The 24,691-nt window shown below is 34.0% G+C and overlaps 1 protein-coding gene and 1 long non-coding RNA gene across 7 annotated transcripts; both read right to left on the bottom strand.

Moving 5' to 3' along the window:
- Positions 1–2,627: 2,627 nt before the first annotated feature.
- On the bottom strand, positions 2,628–13,459 carry LOC132623816 (uncharacterized). 6 transcript variants are annotated; one of them, XR_009576433.1, is made up of 5 exons: positions 13,240–13,459; positions 11,901–11,977; positions 8,987–9,744; positions 6,723–8,221; positions 2,628–2,986 (listed from the first exon to the last, which is right to left on the bottom strand). It is a non-coding gene; the product is annotated as an uncharacterized LOC132623816 (long non-coding RNA). The 6 variants fall into 6 exon arrangements; XR_009576429.1 differs by having other exon boundaries at positions 6,723–6,859; positions 7,014–9,744; XR_009576432.1 differs by adding an exon at positions 3,910–4,026 and having other exon boundaries at positions 6,723–9,744.
- A 5,774-nt stretch (positions 13,460–19,233) lies between these two features.
- Positions 19,234–20,668, bottom strand: LOC132624915 (uncharacterized). Its single transcript, XM_060339675.1, has 2 exons — positions 20,481–20,668; positions 19,234–19,935 (listed from the first exon to the last, which is right to left on the bottom strand). Exons 1-2 carry the CDS (start codon positions 20,539–20,541, stop codon positions 19,601–19,603), a joined length of 396 nt encoding a protein of 131 aa, XP_060195658.1. The 5' UTR covers positions 20,542–20,668; the 3' UTR covers positions 19,234–19,600.
- Positions 20,669–24,691: the final 4,023 nt, after the last annotated feature.

A 24,691-nucleotide genomic window follows, 5' to 3' on the forward strand; every position in this document is an offset into this window, starting at 1 on the left:
TATGTTTATGATTTATAATTTTTAACAACTGCATTCATTATTAATATATTTAACGTTAGTGATAGTTTTATCCGTTGTTCAAATCAGTACTCCTGAAAAGAATCGTTCACCAAGAAATGTTTTTCCGTAGTGTAAAGGAGCGAAAATTAGTACAAACTACATGCTAACAAAAACAATTACAACAATTACTCAAAAAAAAAAAAAAAAAAAAAAAAAGAATTGAAGCGGGGTGGCCGGGGCTGGTTGAAAAGAGATTTCTTTTCCTATACAGTGCGGGGTGGAGCAGTTGAAGTCTTCACGGGTTAAGGTTAAACCCGGCCCGCAACTACCTCGCTCCACCTCACCCCGCTACATATAAGAAAAAAAAAGCTACATATAAGGTGTATGAATATTCCTAATAACGTGAGACCTTTTAAGGAAAGTCGTGCGAGCTTGACCCAAAATCGAACAATATCACATCGTATTAAAAGTATATTTAGGCCAGTTTAGACCAACAATACAATTCCCACTACTAGCTAGACTTTATTGGCATTCTAGCTACTAATTAGTGAATAATTTGTGAGTGTTAATAACTTGTCATTATTTAAGACTAGACGGGCATGGCACGGGCAAAACTCTAAGGTAATGAAATTGTAACTCGCTTAGACCAAGCAATTGCACTACAAATGTTTATCAATTTTTTTTTTTGGGGGTCAGGATGACCATCACTTGTGAGCACGTCTTCATTCAAAATTACAGTACACTTTGCTAAAGCCGAAATAGTTAATCGCACTCTCTACAAATGAAATCTGAAACACTCATCAATCAAGCATTCTAAATTCATCTAGCACTGCAACAACTTTCACACTTATGCAATAGACATTATCAGGATGCCTCTGTTGCATGTGAAAAGTAGATACAATAACAAAAGACTTCTATATACTTCATTGTGATTAATAGCTACTTTTATATCTACAATATATGGTGAAAGAGATAAGTACATTATCTAGTAGCACCATATTCAAATATAATAAACACTAGTGACATTTGACCCTTGCTTAGCCCGGGTTCGAACCAATATTAAGAGTTAAATTTGCAATCCTTTTCAGTCCGTTCTTTTTGGCATTAAGTTATTGAAAAAATAGTTCAACATTTTCTGCAAATTCGTACAAATAAAATCATGATTGAGAGTTAAAAGAAGTAGAGTTTCTTTTTGTTTTCAAAATGCATGATATAAAAACACCTCTTCTTTTCATTTTAATGAAAGTTTTTTAGAGTATACACTTCAATAACTCAAATTGAGTTTGACTGTATGTAGGATGAACTTTGCTTAATTTTTGGGAATTGAATCAACATATATTGACCAACCAACTTATCATAGAAAGATATTTTGATATTCAAGAAATGCTAACATAATTTTCAACTTCACATAAGTAAAGATACTATGGTTTTTTTAATAGTGGAGAAGTGACAGACATATACATGCAAATGTGCAACAAAACGATACATCAGTTAGCAAGTGTCTACAAAGCTTATCATTTATTTACAAATTCTCTTCTTTATTTTTCTTTAACGTTTTAGGTATTTCCACCTTTGATGCAATTATATTTTAACTAACTTTGAAGCTCAAAACAAAGTATGTTGGTTCATTCTCTTGTCTAGACATAATTCCTAGAAGAAAAAATAAATGCAAGCGTCGATTTCAAGCTGAAAGTAATAAATAACAGAAAACTACTGTCCTCAAACTATTACTGATAGCAAGCTCATCATATAAGAATTTGACAGATTGATCATGAGATTGCCTAAAGTCCAAAACCTCTCGAGGAATGTCATAATCAATGGTAGTGCTGGAGTCTATAACTTTTGCTTCAACAAATAACGTTCTAAATTTCTATTTTAATTTAAACCCATTCGATAAGACAGAATCATCAAACACTGAATGTGTGCAATGTCAAATGTGTTTTAATCTGTTAATACATTTCTTATATCATAGTGCAATATGTGGAAGTCCAAGAAAAATAAAAAGCTAATAAGTCTCATACTCTTTTCTTTAACTTGAAAAAGTAAACATATATTGAATGCAATTCCATAACGCTTACTGTAACTTAATATTTACAAATAGTTATTCTCAATTATTAAAAATATAATAACAGCTTTTCATAATACCACGCGAAATTATGTTAGCTAATACTGTAACTATTAGTTTCTAATATTGATATTATTTTCTGTATAAAAAAATATTTGGCGTTAATTAGTGGGATCATCATAAATGGAGTAAAAGTTGTGATGACACTTTTAGTAATTTTTCAAAAGGTATTAAGTAAGATTTTAGAATAATATAAAATTTTGGTTTGATTAAATTACCCAAAAAAATCTCATATATGATGCAACATACTTCTTTTGTCCCAATTTATATGATACTTTTCGTTTTTCAAGATTTAAACTATGTGAACTTTGACCAACATTTTAAAACGTATTTAGATCATATTGATATGATAAGAGTTGCAATTTGTTGTATTTAATTCTATTTAACTTAAAATAAAATAAAATCAACTCTCGATAAATAAAAAGTATCACATAAATTGAGATAAAATTATCACATGACATTATTGAGAATTTTTTTAAAAGAAATAAGTAGCACAGGAGGAGTTGGAAATTGTAATATTAGCCTAACAAAATGTCTCAAAAGTTGATCTTATTTACAAAATTACATGGTGGCAATTGAAGCAATATGAAATTAACTCAAGGGAAAAATAAAATGGGACAATAAAACTAAAAGTTGGACAACACATGTCAAGCTTTCAATGGGGGATACAAGTTTGTGAGGATGACAAAACCCCAGCATTCTCATTTCTATATAGTAGTAATAATATCCAAAAATTATATATAAAATGCATCAAGCATTTCTTGATTGATCATTTCAAATGAGCTAGAGCTATAGTCCCCAACTCAGTAGCCAACCTTCGCTATTCCAGAAACCACATAGCAAGGAGGCATTTCGAAGTACCTTCAAAAACCAAGTACACATATCATCAGCCAAAGAAGTTGGAATTAATAAGAGTGCAAAAATCGAGATTAGAGACATACAAATTAAAAGATATATATATTTCTGATAGCATCCACGGTGGCATACGTTCATTAAAGGTGACAGGCTTCAAGGAAAAATAAAAAAGATGTTTTTCGTGGAAAAAGAGCCCAAGAATTATGATGAAGAGTGGACTAAGTGCTACACGTATTTCCAAGTCCAAGTCCAAGTCCAAGAAGGAAAAGATTCGCCCCACATGATGCCCAAAAAAGAGGGGCTCACATGGAGCCCATAAAGAACCCAAGATGGACTACTTTACACGTGAGAATCATGCCCAAAGGGGGCTGAAATTCTCACGCCCAAACATGCAGATATGGCATGTATTTAGATGGGCAATTCGCAGAATTGCCCTTCTTTTGGGGTGGTCTTTAAATTTTGCCCCTCATATTTGAAATCTTTAAGTTTTGCCCTTCAGCTAAATTCCATGGGTTCCAGATTCGAACCCCCACACAGTTAAAATCTAAAAAAAAATTCGCAAGACAGAGTTTAAATTAGCTATGCCCCTACCGACATACACTTGTGAAGGAATTACCAAAGTTATGCTGAACCCGGCATACTTATGCCTTATGGGCAGACTTGGCATAAGTATGCCGGGTCCGGCATAACTTTGGTAATTCCTTCACAAGTTTATGCCGGATCCGGCATAAAAGTTTGCCCATTAAAAGTATGCCTCCAACGGCATAAACTTGTTAAGGAATTACCAAACTTATGCCGGTCCCGACATACTTATGCCTTATGGGCAGACTTGGCATAAGTATACCGGGTCCGGCATAACTTTGGTAATTCCTTCACAAGTTTATGCCTGGTCCGGCATAAAAGTTTGCCCATTAAAAGTATGCCCTCACCGGATGAGGGTACCTAGGAAGAATTTCATTGTCCTCCTTCCAATATTATTACAGAACTAAAAGGCTTCATGGTAAAAACTTTGTGCGTGGCCTCTTCCACTCATCGTCATGCAAATGCTGTCAACAATTATCATAGTGTTAATACTCATGAAAAACTAGGCTTAGATATAATGGAACAAAATCACGACAACTACTCTTTTCTAACACTACCCCATAATATATTAACAAGAGCAGTTATAATATATCCAATACAGGAAATGTAGCAAAGAAAGTCTTTAGGCCACATTGACACAAAAACCACTTGAATTTTAATAGAGCATTTTGATGTCACTAAAAATCTGTAAAAAGTTGACATGAGATCTCAAAGTTATGTCTGACCCGGCATAAACTTATGCCAAGTTTGCCCATAAGGCATGAGTATGCCGGGTCCGGCATAACTTTGGTAATTCCTTCATAAGTTTATGCCGGGTCCGGCATACACGCGACCCAAACCTTGCCTTGCAGTTTTCTTTTTTAATTTATGCTTGAGCGGGGGTTCGAACTCAGAACCTCATGATTTCTGCGTGAACGCTCAGTGTTGCAATGCGAAGGGCAAAAATTAAAGACCAGCAATATGAGGGGCATAATTTAAAGACCACAAATATGAGGGGCAAAATTTAAAGACCACCCCAAAAGAAGGGCAATCCGCGCAAAAAAATGTATTTAGATGCCAAACATTATCCCATTATTCCCTTATTTTCTTGTTAGTTAATTTTAGGAAGAATTTTGGTATTATTTTACATGCTTTCCTAGTTTAAAGCTTCCTAGTTTAATCCTATTTAGGTTTTATTATTTATTATTTCCATAAAAATAGAATTCGAATCCCATTCTATTTGGGATAGATTTCCCTATAAATAGGGTGGATTTTGTTATTTTCACGAGACAAATATTATTATTATTGAGAGTTTCTCTTATTTACACCTTTGTGTGTAGTGACTATGGATTTATGTTGCAACCCTACAAGAAGCATTCTTTAGGAGGTAAGATTAATTCTTAACTTGATATCTTTGGTTCTTATTCGTCAATTAAAGAAGGTAATTAGTCTTATACTAATTGTTGTCTCTAATTTCTTCGAAATAGGGGTCTAGATCACTTTTGATATAAGTTTTTGAATTGACTCTATTAGTATCTTAATTAGTCTTAATCCGCTAATTTTGAATACTAAGACCAATTAGGGTTCTTATCACTTAATCTTGAAATTTGGGGATTTTATTCTTGAATTTCGCCTATCTTTACATTCTTGTCTTTAATCTTCGTATTTTCGCTTCCGCATTATAATTCTTGTTTTGTTCAAGTAACCCGATTCTTATCAGTTTCGCTTAGAGGAAAATTTAACAGATATATGTGTAGTTAATTGCAAACTTCTAGACAATTTCAAATGGAAAAAAAATTAGAGAGTAGAAAAAGTATGCCAACATCTTAGTTTGTCTTGTTAGTGATTCAGGTAAAACTAAAGTGACATTGTTAGTGCCTTACTACAATTGCCATAGCAGCTATTTAGATATCTCTACTCCATATTTTTCAACGAAAGAGCAGTCACAATGTGAACACCAAAAATAATTGGTGAAAACATAGAACTTCATTTTTCAAAGTGTAAGTAACTCTCAGTATAATAAACTAAAAAAATAACTTAAACAACATGTGACAGATAAAGCTAAGAGCTTCATTTTCCCTAGTGCAAGTAACTCCCAGTATAATAAACTAAAAAAATAACTTAAACAACATGTGACAGATAAAGCTAAGAGCTTCATTTTCCCTAGTGCAAGTAGCTTCGAATAGCATGAGGTATAGATGCAGGGATACTTTAGGATGTTATATCATCTGATGAGTTGCTAGGTTATAGGTATGACACACAGAGTTAAATTTGGCAGTAGATCCCCAACTAAGGCGTGTATAAAGAATGGAGCAAAGCACTGAACTAACATATCATGTCATGGAGAGGGAAAGGGAAAGGGTACTGGTAACCATGTTTCTGTGATATGTGGTATTTTTGATCTACACCTTCATCCTCTTTCTGTGTATCGAATTATAAAGATGGCTAGTTATTTATTCACTTTCTCTTCATAGTTCTATTTAGAAGCCTGCTTTCAAGTCAGACTTACCTTTGTATCATTATATTGACTTCAAGTATATTAGACCCCCTTGAAGAAGATATTAGAAGAAATAGATTGATGCTAAGGATTCTTAAAATCAAAGCACATTCTAGAACAACGTCGTGCGAAACAGAGAAGCTCCTAAAATACAGCAGGCTAGAAATTAAGAATGGCTGTGAGCAATCTACAAGCATATCATTCATTTCCTATATTCACAAAGAATCAACTTTTTATTAGACATTTCTGAGCTCTTCCACAAGGTACTCTAGTTCCTACCGCTTTTCTACTTATCATTTATGTAAAAACAGTCAGTCAAAACGACTAATTATTAACTAATTTGAATGAAACTTGACTATTGAGTTCTCAGTCAAAATTGACGAAATACATAACACAAAAAGCAATGCAAGTTCCAAGCATTTTCCTATTCTTTCTGCTGCTCTTAAGTTCTAAAGACTAAGTAAATAACTGTTGAAAATCATCTGCACAAGTTCCAGTTCAACATCACAGCTAAAAATATACCAAATACACAAATTAATTCCCAATATCATGACTTAGAACCAATAAAGTTATTTTGAAGGTAAATTTGCTAAATTACCAACACAATAGCACAATCCAACACCTAATTCTACATTCAAAACATATTCAAAGCAAAGCAGAATGATGACAATGAGAGCAACTTACTAGGGGTGCTTCTCAAACCATCTCAACATGTTTTGGTGTGTTCTTCAGCAGATTTTACAGCCACTTCATCTTCATTTTTGTACCACATAGACCAGCCAAGTGCAACCCCCAGAAAGAATATTCACAAAAGCATTAACCTGCATTAGAATACCATAAACACCCCATTCATTCTCATTAGCTGTAATACATAGTGGCAATGCATTTCAAGTCCTATTAAACATCTGTTGGAGGGTAACTGTGTATCATCCAGTTCGAGTACTTTCCTATATGAAGTTAGAAAATGAACTCAACTGCATAATTATAATAATTCAGAAATTTGGATGCACCGACATCGGCTTTTTCACAAATTTGCACTCAAGTTACTGTTCTGCATCAGGGAGATGTCCATAGAGCATGTTTCTTAGATGTATATCCAATGTATGGAGTACCAGCCCTAATTTCAGAAATTTTGTTGTTGAGTATTACTGCAACTAAAAGTCAGTTTCAGTAACACACACTAAAATTGAAAACTTAAAATTATCAGTTAGTACCTTTTCGCTGTAAATTTATCAAGGAATAATACCAAGGTAAATAAAAGAAATTGTCGTCAGACTTACAATAGGATCCAGCTGCACATCCAATTGGAAAAAAATCACCAACTTGATATATGTAGATTTACTTACATGCACAGGCACAAGCGCCTATAGAGCCAGATATATATGCTCCAAAAGATCTTACCCTACATGCAGCAGTTTTTGGATTCTATAAATATGCGCCAATCCCAAATTATTCAGGTCGCCAGCCAATACTTTTAAGATGGTAAAAATGTAAAATTAAAATGATAAACTGCATATACTGCTTAGAGTTCAGCATGTTAAGCAATTAACTTACCTTTCCTTGGAGGAAAGAAATCTAAGAGGCACGAAGGTAAAACCATGAGAATCATATAATTAAACTTGATAGTCAAACATAACTGAGAAAATTTATTAAAAATAATTATCTCGAATAGCATTGTTTACCTTCTTTCTATTGTTCCAGGTGCTGCTTCTCTTTTGATTTGTTCTTTCTTTGAGAGTCGTGTTTCACCAGAGGACAAAACAAGAACAACATATTGATTGGCTATTTTTAGTGGGTATCCCAAGTAAAAGGGATAGCAATTAGCTAGACAGAAAGAGGAACTTACAATTTTGAATTTTACTAAAAAAGGGCAGCCCGATACACTAAGCTCCCGCTATGCGCGGGGTCCGGGGAAGGGCCGGACCACAAGGGTCTATTGTACGCAGCCTTACCTTGCATTTCTGCAAGAGGCTGTTTCCACGGCTCGAACCCGTGACCTCCTGGTCACATGACAACAACTTTACCAGTTACGCCAAGGCTCCCCTTCTACCAGCAACTTTACAATTTTGAATTTTACTAAAGAAAAAATAATAGTTCGGAGTTCATATGACAAACCAGTGAGCGAAGCAACTAGGAACTCGGCGGAGACGCTTTGAAAGTTTGGCGTCATTTAAATTGGGACCCTATATCAATGGTCAGTCTGAATTATAAAATTTGCACTTCACTTATAATACGAACAAAAGATTAGGATTTCAGTACCATGAGATTTAATTGTCAACATTTATTTATTGCAAACTGAACTAATAGTTTCCTAGCTTAAATATCCTCTTGAGCTATGTCTAGAGTTTGATAGACCTTTTTACCATATCCATGCCAGTGCCAACTGGACTATAGAAAACCAGGAAATCCTGCAACTTCAACCAATGTATGTCATGTATTGTTTTAAATTTTTTATTTGGTAATTGTTTCTCATTAGACTATAACCTCTTTGATTTGTGCAAAAACGAAAAAGAAAAAAAGGCAGTTACCTTTTACTCAAAAAAAAAAAAAAGGAAAAAAGGCTCGACGATACTAAAGCTCAATGACATCTGTGAATGCCATAATACTGTCCACAGCCTATTACTTCGATAATTACTGTTTTATTCTTAGAATTTGTAGTGCATAAGCTACTATATCAAACACATTCTCTTCTTGGAAAATTGATCCATTGTTATTACACAAATCTTTATGAACTAAGCCATGCCGCTGCACTCTCCATGATGATGCCCATAATTATTTTTCCTTCTTTAAAGTGTCAAACACATAAAGACATGTCAAGGAAAACTAAACACTCGACAAATATTAACAATATCCTGTTCTTTAGTCAATTCAAAATATAGTTTCAGAGACTAATACAATGGATGGCATAGTAACCACATGTAGTATAGCAGAAGAAAAAAAAAACTCACAAAAATAGAGCAGAAGGAAAATCATGTTCATGATCGGCATAGTCATACACATCCCTGCATCCCTTCTACGATTGACTAAATCTTGGCATGTATTTGATCTGTCTGCCAACATCATCAACCCAAAATATAGGCATAATACATAAACAGGCCTTCAAACTTGGCCTCAGCTGGCAAGTATGCCCTCCAACTTTGGTTGTGCACAAGTAGGCAACTCAACTTGTCTCCACTTTATCAATTGAACACTCCAAAATAAATGTGCCATATCAGTGCTACGTCAGCATTTGTGTTAGTGTTCAACTTAATACAAGTTGAGGTGCCTACTTGTGCACACACAAAGTTGGAGGGCATACTTGCCAATTGAGGCCAAGTTTAAGGGCCTGTTTATGTATTATTATACATGCAACTTTTCTGAAGGCCAATATTGCATACAACAAACTACAAATTAAAAAGTACAAGCGAGGAAACCAACACAAAATCCAAATTGACATACGCCAATAGCCGAACAAATAAAGAGAAAAGGAATAACTAAATGAACAAGGGACATGCTAGAGAAACTGTAACGAAGAGAAAGAGGGATTATAGCGAAGACGAAAAGGCAAAAGAAGAAGGCGAATTGAAATACAGGAGAAATTGAGCAAAGTGATAGAGAAGAACATAACTCACAACCACATCCAAATCTAATCTCTGATGGTGCAGAAGCTTCCTACTCGATCGTCAATATTCATGCCTCAGCTTGATATTTTTCAACAGTCCGATCACTGAAATGAGAGTTTAATCAAATTCTTAAAACCCCAGTTTCAAAGTGAAAATCTCAAAATCCTTCATAATATTAAAATGGATTATCCACATGCAACACTCCATTGATGAAAAAAATTACATTGAACAAAGATAAAAAGAGAGTAATAACCAGCAAGGAAAGAAGAAGACGAAAGCTTGAGGGCAAGACTGCAAGAAATGAGGAAGAAGGTCCTAGAAAGCTAGCAGAATGGGGCACGTGTTTTAGCGTCTGAAGATGGATGGACTCGTGCATAATAATTATTTTGCCCTTCGCCTACTACAAAGCTTCACTTATTAAATAATTAAATAGTTATAATAGCAGTATCACAAGAAAAAGTTGTATATAAAGCTCCAATAGATATGAAAACGCAAAGCATACAAAAATGCACATCCTTAAAGAACCCTCACGACACATCAATTGCAGAATATCTAATACATGGGAAACAATCTTTACAAGATCAACAAAACTTGCAAAAATATATCATGGCCTCTCCACTGTTTTGCTTCAATTACTGCACTACCAGGAAGAGTCCCATACTCAGATAACTTGACAGAAATGTTACGATATCTATTAAAAATTGTTACAAATCAGCAGCTATCTAGATTCCAATATGAAAAACATAAACCACAGTAAAATTAAATACATATTTTAACATATCAGTGGCCTAGGTGACTTTTCATCTAGCAATTGTTAGGAGTGATGCAACTTTGACTTTACATATTGTTCCAATTTTTGTATTACTCTTGGTTTCCTTAGCGTCCACATTTACTCCACGTCTTATTAGAAGCGGAGCTACCTGTCAACAAAAAGTAGTCTAAGGCCTTGTGACATCAAAAAATAGGGACGGACCCACGTAGTACGTGAAGTGTGCTCGAGCACCCATCGATACTCGCCTCAGCACTTTTTTGGGAAAATATTCTGATCCATCTTGTTAACTCTTAGTACTCGCATCTATTTTTTTTCTTTTTATCGCTGACTTATGGTGTTAGTAGATTTCTTTTTAATATTACTATCTAACTTTCATTTACTTTTACCACTGCTCACTTTATACTTAAAAAAAAAAAAAATCTAATTCACTGTGACAAAAAAGGAGAAAAAGATAGTGACTTGCTTGGTTCAAATTTTTAGCCTCCTCTTCACTTTCCTAACCCAAATTCAAAAAATTTCTCTATTTTATCGATTTTTTTAACAATGTTTGTCTATTATTATAGGCAGTAAAGCACTGTAAGGATCCGCCTGGATGGCCCAGGACCGGGTTGCCCTCCATGACATGCATGCTTGACATACTTGGGCATTGTATGACTTGGGTCGCAGACGGATCACACAACTATGCCATCTTCACTCTGCAGAGCTACGGGTATCGAACCCGCGACCTCAAGCCTTTTGTTTCCACAAAGGGAACGCCTCTTACCAATTGAGGTCGCGGGTTCGATACCCGTAGCTCTGCAGAGTGAAGATGGCATAGTTGTGCGATCCGTCTGCGACCCAAGTCATACAATGCCCAAGTATGTCAAGCATGCATGTCATGGAGGGCAACCCGGTCCTGGGTCATCCAGGTGGATCCTCACAAGCACGCACAACCTTAAAACCCTGGATCCGCCACTGTCTAAAAAATGTTGTAAACTTGATGACAGTATATTTTTGGGAGGTTAAATTTTGAAACAGTTACTTTGACTCTCTAAGCATGTTTTAATGTACACTCAACTTCTTAGGAATATTATGGACTAGCCGCCTCAACTGATGATTTACCAAACACCTTTTAGTAGATTAAAGATACTTCAAAGGAAAGGGATGTGTTCGGTAATAGATAATGCCGACAACGAACTCTTCAGTCACATACAAGAGAACCCTTTAGAAGAGTTTCTTAGATTTATGAAAATAGTAGTGAGCTTAGAGTTCTTTATAAATCAATATCGCCAGAGTTTCCTCAATTTGAATCATTGAACAATATTAATACTAAGATGCATGCTTACAAAGAATTGAATACAATCTAATTGTTCCCTAGTAAAGTCTTCAAAATCTTGTCCTGATCCTTAAGGAAATATTAAGTAACTCATTTTTGCGAGGTCCAAATGAGAAACACATGCTGTAAAGGGAAAAGTCAGTGTCTATGAGGTACATGAAAAATACACTTACCTCCGTATCAGGGACAAAGTCGTGGTCAGATCACCGGCAACCTCAATTACTACAGCCCCTTCACAGATTCTTCTCCTCTGATTTTGCAAATAAAGATTTAAAACACAATCAAGTTCTTTCACAATGTAGATGCAGCATATATACCTGGATTCTCGAAATTTTATTGAGCAGCCCTTCAGTGTTATCAATGCATAAAGAATCACAAAATTTCTTTTGCTATCAACAGTCCAAGGAACTGTTAAATCTAATTCAAGCTATGAAACAAAGCTTATTAGCCCATCATACTTATGGGAAGAGGAAAAACAGCTCATTTATTATTTAAAGGAGTATATATTTATTGTTAACTTAGTTTTAAAGTAGTTGCCGACTCAGGCACTCAATAGTAGATTCCTTACCTTTTCACTTTATACATTGATCATCCAAACTCATTGAGCAATCTCTGAACTCTCACAAACATCTGTTATTCCTAATAGTATAGCATCTTTGAAAATATAAAGTAACTCAGATCTACTCACACAGTCTGTCCATCTAGTTTAATATTTCCATGATCTTTTACTTGCATAGAAACTTAACTTGGATAATAATTCATTTCTACATCGTTGGTTGAACAGATAAAATGATAGTGCTTTTTAGAAAAAATCTGGTCACTCTTTTTCAAAAGGATGTCATTAAACTTGTAATACAACTTCTACAATGCTCTTGGAGAAATATAGCCAATCAAGCTCCTTTTTAGTCTTAATCTGGCACATCATGTATAAAGGAGATGTCGAGCAACTAAGTAAAATATGTTAAAGAAAGGAACTGAGCAAAATGTAAAGCGAGGAACAAAGCAAAATGTAAAGAAAGGAAAGCATTATAGAAAATCATAGAAATGTTATCCTACCCATTAACAAAGGAAACAGGTCACTCATTTCCGCTTCTTAAGGACCTTATTATTATTTTTTTTCCTTTTTAAGGACCTATTCTACTAATTAGAGAGAAGTTAAAGCACGTGCTTGGTGGGATCACTATATCTATTTTTACAGTTGGACTTACAAAGATTTGTAAGATGCAGATCTGTAAGATGCATCACTGATCTTAACTTATATTATTTTAGCTTACCAATATTTTTAAAAAAAAGAAGAAGTGCAAGTCTCTTTCATGCCCATCACATTATAAGGAAGTTCTACACTTCATTTTTTTAAAACTTACTTCATACTTCTCGGTTTTAGAAAGTGTTAGCCCCATCATGTTTTAATAATGACATTACTAACCCCAAATTTATTGCAGGAAAAGACCTATAAAGATCAAATGACAACATGGTCCTACAAGAAGTAACATGCGAAACTTCGGTGCTTACAAAAGGAAAACCTTGCAGCCAAATACGTTGGCTGTCCCGGAGGACCCAAAAGGAAAAGAAATCAAGCAGCTGTCAAAGATGAAAGAGCTCCAGCAACGCGCATTAATTACCAGTACGAAACCTCACAATCACAAAAGGAAAGACACAAATCAGCGCACCAAGAGGAGTAGAAAATAAATCAAGAAAGACAATCAAATCACTGCTCCAAGAAGAAAAGAAGATTCAGACTTATCAATCAAGAATCAAGGAGAAGCAGCACCAAGATATGAATCAAGAATCTGCACCAAACTCTCGGAGGAGCCCCATCTAGATATCAATCAAGAAGCAAGAAGTTGCAAATCAAGAATCTCACAGATTCTTGATTTGAGGGCAAATCCCTTGGATTACCTTAGAGCAAGCATTCGGATTATCAGTCAAAGGAAATAACTGATTTCCACAATCTCATCAATACCATCACAAAACAGCCCAGCAGTCGCAACTATAAATAGAATACCATCAAGACCGAAGAGAAGTACAAATTCACTTGAGCAAATTCTTATTCACTCTTTCATCTTGCAAAAGCACTGTATTCATTCAAGTTTACTAGTGATAGAAAAAGAAAAGGAGAGGATAGGTAGCTATACAAGTCGAGGCTGTCACCAAAGAATCGTGGAAACTAGGTTCAACAGAAGCATCTCTGTAAACAAGTTACTTGAAGGCTCTAAGGAAACCCTTGTAACCCAAATGATACTTCAAATGATAACGATTGTAGGCTTTAGCTCAACTGAATGAACTAATTAAGCACAATAATTCAGTACCCCTTAGGCCATGAGAATTTTCCACTTTTTTCCGGATTTTTTTTTCACTTTTTTCGAAAATTAGCATTTGGCCATGAAAATTGTTGTATTTGAAATTTGAAAAACACCTAAAATCTTGTTTTCACTTTTTTCACATTCTGTACATTCAAACAATCAAATATTCTTTGCAAAAACTATAACCAAACACAACTCCAACTTCCATTCCATCTTCAAAATACCAAATAAAGTTAAAAAGATCTGGCTTTCATGGCCAAACGCCTACTGAATTTGCATTATCATATCACTGCTATAACAACATGAATCTATTGAATAAAGACGGCATATTACAAGAAATTGTAGTCCCAACTTGCTAATAGAGTTTGCAGCTAAATGAACACTGGGTTTCTACTAAAGTTGGGGAAGCCAAAGGACAAATGCATTATCTCATATTGTTTGGTTCATTTGTACTTGTAGTAGACAGGTTGCTCTATTGTCCTTTCATATTCCTGATCAAACATCAAACATGACCATCCAAATCCAATGTGGTGATGGTAAAAAGTAAAAGTTTGGGACTATTTGGTAAACACACATATACCTCTCCAATCCAGAAGTAATGTTACCAATATATAGTAATCATGAAAATTATAGTCCATCAATCAAGCACTCATAATATAAACATGTTTTCATTGTGAAACAAAAAAGGCAACCAAAGTTCACCAAGCACATTAAATTTTTTAACTGAAAGGACAAAACTTTCGCGTGCTGCAAGTACGTCCGAAGAAGTCATAGATGCTGAAGCTGCGCTTTCACATGATCACCGACTAGCATCAGTTCCATTTCCTAAAGCAGTAGGTAAGGTTTCCTTCTGGACCAGATTATCGAACATGTTATACACATTAGATGCATCTCCTATTTTTTCCACCCTGAATAGCTGCAGAAGGAGCCTTTGCCCAATTGTACATTAACTTCTGTCATTCAACACTCATTTGGTGCAATCAGGTAATTAAAATTTCCTTATTTCCTCTCAAAAAGGTGCTTGCTTTTTCATAGAACCAGAACGTATCATCACGAACACCTCTTGTGATTCAGTTCTCCATTAATGTACTTGTAACTGTGAGGTCAAAGACATATAGTGTGGGAAGAAGTGTTATCACCTAAGACGGTTTTGAGTACTTTTTTTTATCCTGTCTCTCAATGGTTGAGTTATGTTGTTCTCTCTCTCCACTACAGACATATCTAGATGGAACAATGTGAAACCACAAAATTGCATATCAAAATTAAACAAATACAACCGAAACTATATGTGAAGAACAGTGGCAGAATCATATGCATCTACATAGTCCACTAAGAACACATGAAGAAAAACAGAAAAAAGAAGAAATGCATCCACAACACATTCAAGATCCATAACGAATCAAAAATAGAGGAAAAATGACAGAGAACTCAAAAAGCAAAATATACGTTTCAAATTAGCTATCTAGAATAAAGCATCAAAGATTTGCATTAGCCAACAACAGTCAACTATAGATGATACATGTGAAATATAAGCTAATATCCAATTAGCAGAATTTGCAAGCAATCAAAATGAAACTCACAGCCACATGAAGAACAGCACAATTGAATCAACAATGGAGAACGATCACAACACAGAAACCAAATGGCAATGAAAAATAACAAAAAGCGTGGCTAATTGGAACACCAAAGAGGTAGCACACGTGCCTTACATAGTACATGCCTACTTCAGAATGAACGAAGAGGAATTAAAAGGGGACCACGTGTTTGCTCTCTGAAGTTAGAGGGATGCAAATAGAATTTGGTCAAAAGATATCCGTGTTTTTCAGAACAACGAAATGTACAAACAGAAAATACATGATGTACAATTAAAGTAAACTTGAAACTCCATAATTACGCCTGTTCGTCCTCTCAAACTCCCCTTTATAGTAAGTAGAAAAGAAATACACCAATTAACATTAATTATTTAACTATGTTTTTTATTTAAAGGAAGGAGAGAAGGCTTGCTGTATAAAACTATAAATACATGTAGTTGAACCAAATGATGATGAGCTTTGCGACGATACCATAGAATATATGTGGTTTGATTCTTTTCACCAAACAGAGGGCATACATGAACAATTTTGCAAAAGCTCTCTGGAATGTACCATCCTCCTCATCAGTAAAGAGAAACAAACTATAGCTGAAATCGTTGATATATAATCCAGACGACCAACTGCACATCTTGCTTCCAAAAAGCTATTAAATGTCTAATATTCTCAGGCCCTGGAAAAGTTGATTAGCATATCACTCGTGATTGTTTGTGAAAGAAGGTGTGAACTATGAAGACCCAATCTATTGTTGTGAAGACGCTTAGGGGGTAGGACCTCCAAGCAAGCTTTACTGAGATTTGTAGAAATCAGGCAGAGCATAGTATCTGCTAAAAGTTGAATATACTTGAGATATATTCTTATGTTCAATTTTGAATAAATTTTTATTCCAGATGTAAGGAGTATGAGTCGAACTAAGAAAAATATGTGCAAATTGCAGAAATATGCACCCAAAAGAAATACAGAAACCGTTAAACGTAGAAGGTTTGTGCAGAATGCAGGAAAATCTGCAAACATGAAGAACATGGTGCATAAACTGAACAATAAGTGCAAAAATGCATTAGACATGAAGCAAAACTGAAGCGCAGTATAGAAAAGAATTACGCAGAAACAAGTAAAAAAGGAGCAACATTCAGAATTATGCTGGCAAGGAAAATTGTAGAAATTAGTATTAACAGAGTATCGAAAGATCTAAGCTTTGGAATGAGGATGTGCCGGTTTTTACATTGATGGAAACTTTTTCTGCTTCTGTTTCCCCAACTGGTATTAGCTACGAAGTTCAGATCTTATTTTAGAATTTCATTCATCTGTAACTTGTCTTGAATATTCCTTTTTTATTGGAAAAATCTACCTGAAGTTCTATTATTAGACAAAGTCTACCAAAAGTTCTCGTCTAACATTTAGGTAATAAGTTCTTGGACTTAATTTTAAATGAAGCTACTGCCAACTATGGGTTCTATCAGAAGATAGGCTGCTTAAGTAATAACAACTAAAGTTTTCATGTGTCACATACTATGTTTTACTTAAGTAATCATTCAGTTAAGATATCCAAATACCAACAAAGGGAAAGTATCATCAAGAATATAATTCTTTGAGTTAACTTTTATCATCACTGAAATGAATTATCAATGGTGGCAAGGATACAACCTACAAAAGTGAATTTAGCATAGGAGCTTGTGGCAAAAATACTTTAAATCTTGTTAGAAGATCACCTTTACCATCTAAATCAAAACATTGAAAAAATATTGTGCAGATGAATAGATAAGGTCTAGAACTTCCTTTTCAATGTTTTGGATAGGTGAATCTAAGCTCTAGAAATGCTTTAGTACAGCGTCTACTAATTCAAGTTTTAGCAAAGCAGGTTACTCCATCATGCCTTAGGGGAGTAGTAATTTTGTCTCATTTGCTCATCTTCCTTTCCCAGAATGCATATCAATCCGATGAAACATATTACTACGTGAAAAACTGCAACTTATATGCACATTTTCAAGCTAAATTATATGCAAAAGTTGGAAGTAATAATCTACAGTCAGTTTATCACTTTTAACTATGTTAAGCCAATTATGTCCAACTTTATTTCATCACTGTAGTGAACTACGAGTTTTGCGTACTATTAAAATCGTAAAATTTAGTCTCCAAGTGCACATTACACAACCTATTCAAATCAACACATGTTTTAAACAATTGAAATTTTACTCATGCCAAGCAGGTCCCATACACAAAAGGTTAGTGATCATAAAACAAGCTTGGTTTATACTGAATCTTCTTATCAAGTCTTTACTGCTAAAGCATTTATCAAAAAGTTTTTATTCAGAAGGTTTTTACTGATAAAGCTTGCATATACAACATAACAGTCATAAATGGAGTTAGATTAGAGAAGAGGATGGCAGTTTCCACTTTGCAAGCATTTGGCAACAAAAATATTTATATCCTTCCGTTGAACATTTTTTTGCATCCTTGTAAAAAAATCCCTGCCAACCAATGGGATGTGAAAGTTGGATAGGATGAGGAATCTGAACCATAACTAATAAAGTTCTTCATTATCAGCTTCAACTACACACGTGCGCGTTTTTTGTTTGGGTAAATTCATCATGTAAATAGCTTTTTGTATTAACATTTGACTACCAAATTTTACATTTATTTTAATAGATGTATTGACATCATTTGAAGTATGTATGAACAACAGAACATTGATGGATGCTAGTAACTACAAATCCAAATGCAATATATTTTCTAAATCTTGGATATGAAGGGAGACTTTGGGGGTGCATTTCGTAATGTTTGCATACTGATTTTCAAGGATTTAACTGTCTGGAGGAGGCATTCACTAACACTTGGGTGGAGAAAAGAAGAGGAGATCTTACTCAATTTATGTGAAAAGCTTCACCTTCAGGTCACTTAATTTCTGCTAATGCGGGGGTTTACCTGCAAAAATAAAACAAATACTCAGCCCTTCTAAGCTAAACGACTATGAGGCTAACAATTGCTTGTTCCCTTTATTTATGTTTGTGAAAGTTTATCATTGCTTCTTAGGAATAATTATAAATAACAGTGAATCAAAACTTTACCGTCTACATAAGGCAAGACTTGTATGCAAGCTAGATTATGCAGTAGTTTTAAACTGAACTACACACAATGGCCTCATAAGGGACAGTGCATATATCACCTAATTAACAGATTCAAGAGGATAGCAAACTTTCAAGTCCCTAGATAAGAGACAATGTAAATATGCTAAAGCTAAACTATGATATTTAGCATTTAAGTTACGTGTTGCTTATTTATTGGCACGTGAATGAGAAGCTGAAAACTTCTCAAACTAATTGCATCAGAAATTATAAGCCATGATTGACGTGGAGATGGATTCTTAGAGAATAAAAAGAAGACATAGAACACAGAAATCTTCTAGACACCAATAGCAAAACCTATTGTTAGCCAAGATAATTTTATAGATGAATAAAAGAATGGTATTGTCAAATTTATAATTTTAGATGACTTGAAATTAAAGGAAAAACAGAGTAATAACATAAGGACATGAACGACAGAGCATGGCGAACTGTTGTATTAAATAACTCGTCAATGTAAATTCCATTTAGCATCGGACCATTGATGAAGCTTCTAAAACAGTCCCCTTTAGAATTTGTTGTAGACTGATCAGTTACATCTACTTTGCCGACAAATGAAGTTTATGATCACCTTCGATGCAAGTCAATAATGAAGGGATATTAAACTGTGCAATGTAAGGCAAATAATACATAAAGAACTCTTATATACTTGTAATGCTACAGTTTAATCCATTCTCATATCAATCAACAAGCTCACCACTAACTAAGTTCCTAAAAGTTCATTCCACAAAAAGTTGTACGAAAACTATTTATTTTCAAGGTGTTCTATCTCTTGCTCTCAGATTCCTCTATTTTCTTTAGAGGTACTTCAGTCTGAAAATGCGGGCCACTATCATCACTTTTGAAGATCCAGCGATGGTGACTAGGTATATATCAATTTTTTCTTACTTGATGGCTCCCACCTGGATTCCCCCGAACCACTATCATTATCATCTGGTGATGGCGTCTCGATATAATCCAACCTTGGACATTTTTCCTTCTTTTTCTTTTCTATGGAATTATCTTTTTCTCCCTCCTTCCCACTGGATGATGTCATCATTTCCTCGCAGTCATTTCCTCTACATCTATTCTTTTTATTTTGTCGCCTTCTCTTTAAATTAGTTGTTGCTCTCTTTTGCCTTATCTCATTAGGAGGAGGCCGTTTCGCTTTCCTCAACATTTGATCTTCTCCTTCCACGAAATAAGGTGTCTCAGAATCTGCATTTGAAAAAATAAATGGAATGATCATAGGAGCAAATGATAAAAATAGGAGAAAAACCAAACCTGGAATTTCAATAGACAACACTGGGAGAGAATACATAGTGAAGAAGGAATATATCATATCTTACTTTCCATTTCCAAGTGCACATATACTCCCTACTACTGGTGTTTTAATTAGTTATAGTGAAGAAAGGAATTTATTATAACATGGAAAATTAAATAGCATTCCTTCATTGGCAACACACAACAAATTTATTTATGTATATATACATATGATTAACAAGCTTAACAACTGCTGGGAAGCTTAACATTTATTCTTCGAAGAATGAATGAAATCAAGAATATTATTAATAGTTTGACGAAAGGTATAATGGATATTCCATACATTTGAGAAGTCTATATATAGTATCCCAATTTTCTTTTATGGGTAAAATCTTAAAACCAAAAGAAAACTGAAAAAAGCATCTCCATTGTTTACTTAAACCCTTAAAAGAAAGAAACTCATATATATGATCCTCAACACCCAACACATACATACATACCTTGGGAAGGAGAAGTTTGTGTTTTTCTTTGTTGTGGAGTGCTAAATCCTCCATCTTCCATCTTCAACCGTTCACATAAGAAGGAGAGTGTAGTAGTGGAGGAGGATTTAATTAAGAAGCTTGCCTTTAGATTTCTTTAATTAATGGGGAGGAGATGAAGAGTCATGCAAGAGAAAGTCAGAGTAATTATTTTCATCATTTCCAAAGGAAAAGTTAAAACTCCATCTGACCACACGATCTAAGTCCTAATAAACAAGAAACAGAATGCATGCTATATCTGGTTTTCATTTCTACATTCAAATACTTAGCATAATTTCTGGTTATATATATTACATAATAATAAAATAAAAATTGTGAGAAAAATGCTAAATCTGGTCGTGTGGACCACCACCTCATCAACTCACTGCAAATAAATAGATGTCTCCGTAAAAAAATAATCAAGAAAATATTATAACAAGTGTAATGTTTTATTTGAAATACACTGAATATTACAATTTGTCTAATTCTTCTTTTTGGATATTAAATTCAAGAGCCTTTGGCTTGATTTTGCTTTTGAATTTAATGTATTTTAATCAGTGTTTTAAAAGGCAGGGGCATAAGGCGGGATTTTTTTACATATGTCTCTGCAAGGGTAAGCCCCATGTGTGTCTAATTTTTTGTATTTCATAAAATAATATAATTACAATAAATATTTCTAAATAGGTAAAATTATATTTTAAAAATAATAATTATATATATATATATATATATATATATATAGATGTGTTTGTTCCTCACAAAGAACTAATCAAAGCAACCCATTATACGCCACTAACAACTTGTAATTATATTACATAATTTTACAAGTATAATCAATATAATGAAATAAAAGTTATTATGAAATGCAAATCAACTCTAACATCTTAACTTTCAAACAATAAAAGAAACACAATTTATTAAAACAATCTTACTATCACACTATTCATTTTATCTCCCTATAAGCAAATAATCAATAAACTGTATCTATATTATAATTAAAACGTAACTCTGTCATGAATAAAAATAAAATTACTTTCAAATAGCAAAATAATAAAATATGATAATTTTGATACATAGGACAAAAGACCAATGACAAGTGAAAATGTATAATTCGGCTATGTATTTTTAAAAGAAATATTAAGTGATATTCACATTCACGATGTTCTCAAATAGTAAATATGCAATACTACGACTTGTTATTTGAGTTACATCCAATCTTCTTATTTCTCAAATAGTAAAACTATCATTCATTTGTTAAAGAATTATGAGGGTCAACGATTTAATCAAGGAATTTAACATATAATTTATGTAAGAACTGTTAGACGAGCCCCGAGCATTGGGCATCAGGCGTGTTTAGGGCATACATTCAGGCGCTTAAGGCGTAAGCCTCACAGGAACTAAGCCCCACACGTGAGCCCTGGGGCGTTTTACCAATGCCCTGCCCCGGGGCCAGTCTTGAAACTACCTTTTAAAATATTGATTTTAATTCAAGAGCTTGAAGCTTGACCTTGAACTTGATGTCTTTAATCTAAGGGCTTGAGTCTTGATCTTGAACTTGATGTATTTTAATCCAAGGGTTTAAGGCTTAATCTCGAACTTTATATATTTTAATTCAAAGTCTTAAAGCTTAATCTAGATTTTTATATATTTTAATCCAAGAGGTTGAAGTTTGATCTTAAATTTTATGTGTTTTAATTCAAGGGTTTGAAGCTGATGTATCTTGTATTTTAATCTTGATCGTCAAATGCTTAAAACATTTGCAACTTGTAGTCTTTGATCATCGAACTTTAGTCTCTTTTCTTCTTGTTAAAAAAAATATGGTGTCTTTTCCGTGTTATGAGGACTCCTAGTTATAATCGTGGAAGATACTATAATGTAGCTAACAAATTGCACATATGAAAACACGTGCGCAAACCAATTTTCACCTCAAGAAACCATGATGTGACTGATTGGTTAAACATCCAAAAACTCTTGGGTGAACCAGTTTTCACCTCAAGATACCATGATGTGACTAACAAATAGTGTGACTGTGAACAGAAATGATCATCATAGATACACAATATGAGAATAAAGGCACATTTTATTCCAAATAATAATGTTCACAACCACAGAATATTAGAGACTCCTAACAAAAGAATCAAAAGATTCCATGACACTACCGTGCGAGCTTGGGCCAAGGTGAACAATAATACATCATATTAAGAGTTTTTTGGGATGGTTTAGCCTAATAGTACGATTTTCTTACTAGCTAGACTACTGTTGGCGCTCTGCTACCAATTAATGAGTATTTTGTGAGTCTTAATATTTCGTCTTTGTTTTTGGATATGACTAATGAACATTTTACTTGTCTTAACTATATTACTAGAAAACTTACCTGCACTTCACGTAGTCGTAATACATCACTTTACAACAACATACCCAGTGTGATTCCACGCGGGGGGGGGGGGGGGGGGGGGGTAAAATGTACGCAGACCTTACCTCTACCTTTATGGGGTATAGGGGCTGTTTTCGATAGACCCTCGGCTCAAAAGAAACGTAGTCAATGCAGAAATGCAAGAGAAGATAAGACAACGAAATATCAAGGTACAAAACATCACTTTATATATGAATTTTCCAACATTATCTTATTAAATTTCAATAAAGTGTAGGCATATCTAAAAATAAAAATTTAGTAGCCTTTAAATTTTGAAAGAGTTTTAGTAGCTCTTGTATATTGTATAAATATTATTTTCAATACATGTAAGTACAACACCTTCTTAATCACATGATATACTTGAAAAACAAATTTATAACTTTAGTTTCCTATGTAGACATATGTTTGATGTGAAAAATATAATGATGCAGATTAGTATAATTAAAGAAATTTAGTAACGATATTAATGGGGTTATAATAAGGGATATGAAAAGTTGAAGCAATATCAATTGTTTTGTTTGAGAGCATGCAGACATAATTATACTTTCTCAATTCTCTCACTCTTTTTAATGTAAAAACAATGAAAAAATAACTAAAATCTAATGTAAATTTAGTACAATTCTAAATTGATTGCAGTTTTAGGAAATATGTTTGTGATAATTAATGCACCTAATACTCTTTCTGTTGTATTACCTCATATTTTACAAATTATATTGCCTACTACAAATATTAGAGAACATTTTTTCATTGCATACAAAGTTACTTTTCCTCTTCTCATTCAAAAATCTCTGCATAGAAAGATTTTGCTTCTTATTTTGTCTGCCCTTTTCCCCATTATTGGATTTTTTTGCCGTATTACGCCTTCTTTTTAGTACATCTATCTTCAATTCTTCTATAACCGATTATAGTTAGATTTTTCATGTACTAATTGATTTCGTTTTTGAAAATCCCAAATTTATGTACTTTTTCATGTGAATGAAAATGGTTGTAGGTTGAGCCGGAGGGTAAATCACACGAGACAATGAAAAATTGCAAATAGCAAATAAGAATCTCTCGAGGTATTTTGTCTGAGGCATATTGTGGTAGAATTTATTTTATTTCGTTATTGTGTTTTTTATTTTAAAATAACTGTGAGTTTCTGATAGGTGTCGGGAGCATCAGACGAAAAGGAATTAACTCCGAAAGAGCTCAAAAAAAAAGTTATATGTATTTTTGATTTTCTTAATCGATACATGTATATATTGTTATTCTTTTAATTTGTTGCAGGCTTGTAATTACAGTGCTAATTTAAATAATACTTTGCCTTTTGTTAGGCGTAAAATGCCTATCTTGAATTGTAGGAGTAAATTTCTAGTGCATTTTGTCTGATTCACTGGTCACTCAGAGCTGGAGTATGCGACCGCATTTTGGAGTTTGCGGTACCGCATCTTGTGTCGCATCTATATTTTGGCAAACTCTCTGTTGATTTGTGCAAACACTTTGCGACCGCATCTCGAATATGTGGTGCCGCATCTTAGCCACATTCTCTTCGTTTTCTCCCTTTTCTGCCAATATGTTCCCTTTATGTCCTTGAACTCACAAACCCTTAAAACACACAAAAACATAATAGAAATAGAGAAAGCGTGAAAATCCACGACTTATCATGGATTCATTAGGATTACTCTTGGTTGATTATCAAATAGTATAGGCTTGTTAGTAGGAATCGATTAAGATGATTTAAGTTTCATAAACCTAAGTTTGTCTATAATTCCTTTACTAATTAGGTCTTACTCTATCTCTC

The sequence above is a fragment of the Lycium barbarum genome, chromosome 12, assembly GCF_019175385.1.
Source record: "Lycium barbarum isolate Lr01 chromosome 12, ASM1917538v2, whole genome shotgun sequence".
Lineage (NCBI taxonomy): Eukaryota > Viridiplantae > Streptophyta > Magnoliopsida > Solanales > Solanaceae > Lycium > Lycium barbarum.

Bases quoted from the DNA above. Each gene is read 5' to 3' on its own strand.
- LOC132624915 (XM_060339675.1), bottom strand. From the start codon at position 20,541: ATGGAAGATGGAGGATTTAGCACTCCACAACAAAGAAAAACACAAACT. The intron at 19,936-20,480 runs GTATGTATGTAT...TTTCAAATGCAG, and splicing joins ACAAACTTCTCCTTCCCAAG to ATTCTGAGACACCTTATTTC.